The sequence below is a fragment of the Odocoileus virginianus genome, chromosome 5 (genome assembly GCF_023699985.2).
Source record: "Odocoileus virginianus isolate 20LAN1187 ecotype Illinois chromosome 5, Ovbor_1.2, whole genome shotgun sequence".
NCBI classification, from domain to species: Eukaryota; Metazoa; Chordata; class Mammalia; order Artiodactyla; family Cervidae; genus Odocoileus; species Odocoileus virginianus.
The window spans coordinates 83,469,843-83,474,610 of NC_069678.1; the positions used below are offsets into that span (position 1 = coordinate 83,469,843).

Consider the following 4,768-nt stretch of genomic DNA (forward strand, 5'->3'; position numbering starts at 1 on the left):
ATGGGCAATTGCTGGTGGGTCAGAGGCAGAGCCAGGCTAGATGTGGAAGCCCTTTCCTCTTCATAAATTTCCTGAAAGTGGTGGCAGTGGACAAGGGGAGGTAAAATAACCTGTCATGGGGGATCATGATGTTTCATTATAACTGGACACTGACCACTACCCCAACCCCATCAGCAACCCTTATTCTGATACATAGTTTAGCTAATCTTCTATCTAAATTGGTGTCTTTCTTTTTCATTCAGAAGTAGAACACAATGCAAGAGACTAATCAGTCTTCTGTGGCTGAATTCATCCTTCTGGGTTTCTCCTTTAGCCCCAGAACCACTCCTCTCTTCTTCTCAGCCTTCCTGACAACCTACCTGTTGATCATTCTGGGCAATGGTTTAATCATCATCCTCATCTCCCTGGACTCGCACCTCCACACACCCATGTACTTCTTCATTGTCACCCTTTCCATGTTAGATCTGGGCTATACCACCACAACTATGCCCCAGATGTTGGCACATCTGGCAAGCCAGAAGAAGACTATCTCTTTTGCCAGCTGTGTGGCCCAAATGTACATTTTCTTGGTGTTAGGCATTACTGAGTCCTGGCTGTTTGCCATCATGTCTGTAGACAGGTATGTGGCCATCTGCCACCCACTCAGGTACAAGGTCATCATGAGTCCACAGCTGTGTAGGGTAATGGTCTTCTTCTGTGGACTCTGGGGTGTCATCTCTGCTCTTGTCTACACTGTTTTTGCCATGCGTCTGCCCTACTGTGGTCCCAACAAGATCAACCACTTCTTCTGTGAAGTCCCTGCTGTCTTGAAACTGGCTTGTGCAGACACCTCAGTCAACGACCAGGTAGACTTCGTTCTTGGCTTTAGTGTCATCCTGGTTCCACTTTCTCTCATCCTTGTCATTTACATCAATATCTTCATTGCCATCTTAAGGATTCGTTCAGCCCAGGGGCGGCTGAAGGCCTTCTCCACCTGTGCCTCCCACATCACTGTGGTCACCATGTTCTGTGTGCCTGCCATGGTCATGTACATGAAGCCTGGCTCAGAGGCCTCCCCAGAAGAGGACAAGAAGCTGGCCCTGTTTTACAATGTCATCTCTGCCTTCCTCAACCCCATCATCTACAGCCTCTGGAACAAAGATGTGAAGAGGGCTTTCCTCAAGGTGATAGGCTGGGGCAGGGCCCCAGAATGAGGCTGTGAAAGAGGTGCTGGGGGGTCCGAGGAACAAGACTCATGATACACAGTCAATGCCCTAAACACTCATTCACATGACCCACAGCACCAGTACCTCCCCGTCCCCATGCCCGGCCTGGAATCTCAACTTTATTCAGGCCCTTGGGGACAGACCTACCATGTAATGTCTTCCAGGCATATCAATCTTTTATTTTCATCTTGTTCTAGTCTCGGTGGTTTACAAAAGAAGGGTATCTGAGCCATTAAAATCTTTGATTTAAACAGAGGAATGAGCATTGGGGAATGGCTTGTAGCTGAATCTTGAGAAAGGTACAATACCCTCTGGAAACTGCACTCATGGTATTAGGTCAGTTGGAGAGAAGGGCAAGGACACGGACATTGCAGAATTCCTGGCCAAGGGAGGAGACAGGGTGAATGAGGCCATGTACAATCTGGCCCCCGTGGCCTTCCCAGACTCATCTCAGGTCACTCTGCTCCTCTTTCTCTCACTCCAAGTAAGCTGGATTTCTATCTTTGCCTTGAATGTGTCATGCTCTTTCCCATTCATTTCAGGGTTTCTACATAGGCTATGCCTTCATTTCTCACCCTTAACCTCACCCCATTATGCCATTGATGTCCTATTCATCTGTCAGGTCTTGGATTAAACTGCAGCTGCTCAAAGAAGCCTTTCCTTGAGCTCCCATAGTGGGTTAACCTTCCAAAGCATGCTATACCTCTCATAACAAAGGCACATGGTTCTGAGTTCTCTATTAGACAGCAAGTTCCACAAGGCAGGGATCATGATTATCTAGTTGAGTGCTGTATCCCTAGAATCTAGCCCATGCTGCTTACCTACTGGCCTTCAATGGATATTTTACGAGTGAAGGCATAACAGTCCACCCAGTCAGAGAGGGAAGATGAAGTCAGTGAGTGGAAGAGTTGATGAACTAGTAAAATGTAAGAAACACTGGCAGATACAAAAAATATGTGTGCAACTCAGTCATGTCAGACTCTTTGTGACCCCATAGACTACAGCCTGCAAGGCTCCTCTGTACATGGAATTCTCCAGATGAGAATGGCGAGGAGATAAAAAGGATTACATCTTGTTCAGCTATCATCACATGGAAGAAATGTTTTGCTTTTGTTATTAATAAAGATGAATTGAATCATTTTCATCATCAAACTAGCAAAGTTTAAGAAAATGATGATGCCCAATGCTGGGAAGTGTGCAGTAAGACTTACACTCATGTTTGTTACTGAAAAGAATATTATTGGCTTTACCTTTTCAGAGCAGTGCCTTCCACAGAGTAGGCACTCAATATATCTGTTAAATAAGGAATTATGTCTGTACTTATTAAACACTTTTGTGCCAATAAAGTTTTAAGAATTTTACATATATTCATTTACTTAATAAAAATATCATATGGAAAGCATATAATAATCTGTATCATGAACCTTCACAATGTTATAATCGGGTCCAGAAATTTCACTTCTAGGACTTTGTCCTAATGTTACAGAGTCCCAGATTGCTGACTGAGAAGATGGCAGACTGATGTCTCAAAAGAACCATATCATCTATCAGGGTCTGGATACCAGGTTCTTTTGTAGATCAGAGATGGGGGGAGGTGAGGAAACAATATAAAAAGACCATTTAATCTTGCAAATATCGCCCAGAATGGCAAGTCTTAGGCAGGGAATGTGTTAATTTCTTCCTTCCTGCCATCTACACAAGTACAGAGTTCTGAACAAAGGCACTTTAGTTTAATAGTCAGGCAGAGAGGCAAGTCCCTTGGACAGCAAGTAGATCCAACCAGTCCATCCTAAAGGAAATCAGTCCTGAATATTCATTGGAAGGACAGATGCTGAAGCTGGAACTCCAATACTTTGGCCACCTGATATGAAGAACTGACTCACTGGAAAAGATCCTGATGTTGGGAAAGATTGAAAGCAGGAGGAGAAGGGGACGACAGAGGATGAGATGGTTGGATGGTATCACCAACTCAATGGACATGAGTTTGAGTAAGCTCTGGGAGTTGGTGATGGACAGGGAAGCCTGGCATGGTGCAGTCCATGGGGTCGCAAAGAGTCAGACACGACTGAGTGACTGAACTGAGTGAGAGGGGCAAGATTCCGAGGCAGGCCATTATGTATGATTATAATAACAAAAGCAATGAAAAGAAGTCAAAGTGACAGTTCCAACAGGGAGTCAGAACTGGCTTTTCCTGGCAACACTAAGAACAAAGTCAGAAACATGGACAAAGTTTTCTGTTCAAATATGTTCATCAAAGAACTATTGGAGGACTTCCCTGGTGTTCCAGTGGTTAAGAATCTGCCTTCTAGTGCAGGGGACGTGGGTTTGATCCCTGGTCAGGGAACTAAGATCCCACATGTGCATGCTAAGTCACTTTAGTTGTGTCAGACTCTTCGTGACCCCATGGACTCTAGCCCGCCAGGCTCTTCTGTCTATAGGATTCTCCAGGTAAGAATACTGAAGTGGGTTGCTGTGCCCTCCTTTAGGGAATCTCCTGACCCAGGGATGGAACCCCAGCCTCTTATGTCTCCTGCAATGGCAGGGAGGTTCTTTACCACTAGCGCCACCTGGGAAGCTCAAGATCCCACATGCTGTGGGGCAAAAGAGTCTGCGAGCCTCAACTAGAGAGAAATCGTGCTCCACAATGAGAGGTCCCACATGTCATAATGAAAATCCTGCATACCACAACTAAGACTCAAAGAAGTCAAAAATAAAATAAATAGTAGAGTAAATATTAAAAGAGAATGATTGGAAACAGCTGCAAATATCATATGTCAACTTTATGAAATACTATGCAACTAATATTATTTATCATATTTAAAGCATTATTCAATTACAGTGAAAAGTATGATATAATGTTGGGTGGAAAAATTCAGAATGTAAAATTGTATGTATAAAGTTAATCCAATTTTTATAAAATATGCATACATTCATATTTAAAAGCCTGAAAGGATATATATTAACATGTTAACATTGGCTCTCTCTGGGTAGTAAGATTTTTACTTTTGGTCATATTTTTCTCTACTTTCTAAAACTTCTACAATCAGCACAGATTGTCTTTATAGCACAAAGAAATAAAGATGACTTGAAAAATATCCATTATCAGAGAAAAGAAAGTGAGCCATGATGTTGGCATCATTTATTCATTCATCAAATATTACTGGCATTGCATGTCAGGCATAATGCTAGGTTCTGTGGATGCAGGCATAAATAATGCAAGTCCCAGTCTAGTGGGAGAGAGACACATACTAAGACAAGGATGCTATAAAGTGCTGCTGGAAACACATTCAGAACTCTGAAAGAGTGGCCAGGGGGTGGTCCAGGCTCTAAAGACAGAGTTGAAGTTCTGCTGGGTCTTCAAAGCATGGGTAGAAGTTTGATAATTGGATTAAAGGGCAGGAGCAGAGGTTGAAGTGTTCTGGAAGAGGAAATAGGATGCTGAAAGCCTAGAGACATGGAGGTTTTGGAGAATGGGCAGAGTGGCTGGAATGCAGTCCCAGACAGAGGAGAGTAGATGCGACAGATAGGGCCTGGCACATTGTGTTGAGGAAATTAGATTTTTT

General features: G+C 43.5%; 1 protein-coding gene across 1 annotated transcript; it reads left to right on the plus strand.

Moving 5' to 3' along the window:
- Window positions 1-254: 254 nt before the first annotated feature.
- LOC110151361 (olfactory receptor 2A12-like) lies at window positions 255-1,193 on the plus strand. Its single transcript, XM_070467169.1, has one exon. It carries the CDS (start codon window positions 255-257, stop codon window positions 1,191-1,193), a length of 939 nt encoding a protein of 312 aa, XP_070323270.1.
- The last annotated feature ends 3,575 nt before the right edge of the window (window positions 1,194-4,768 follow it).

Bases quoted from the DNA above. Each gene is read 5' to 3' on its own strand.
- LOC110151361 (XM_070467169.1), top strand. From the start codon at position 255: ATGCAAGAGACTAATCAGTCTTCTGTGGCTGAATTCATCCTTCTGGGT.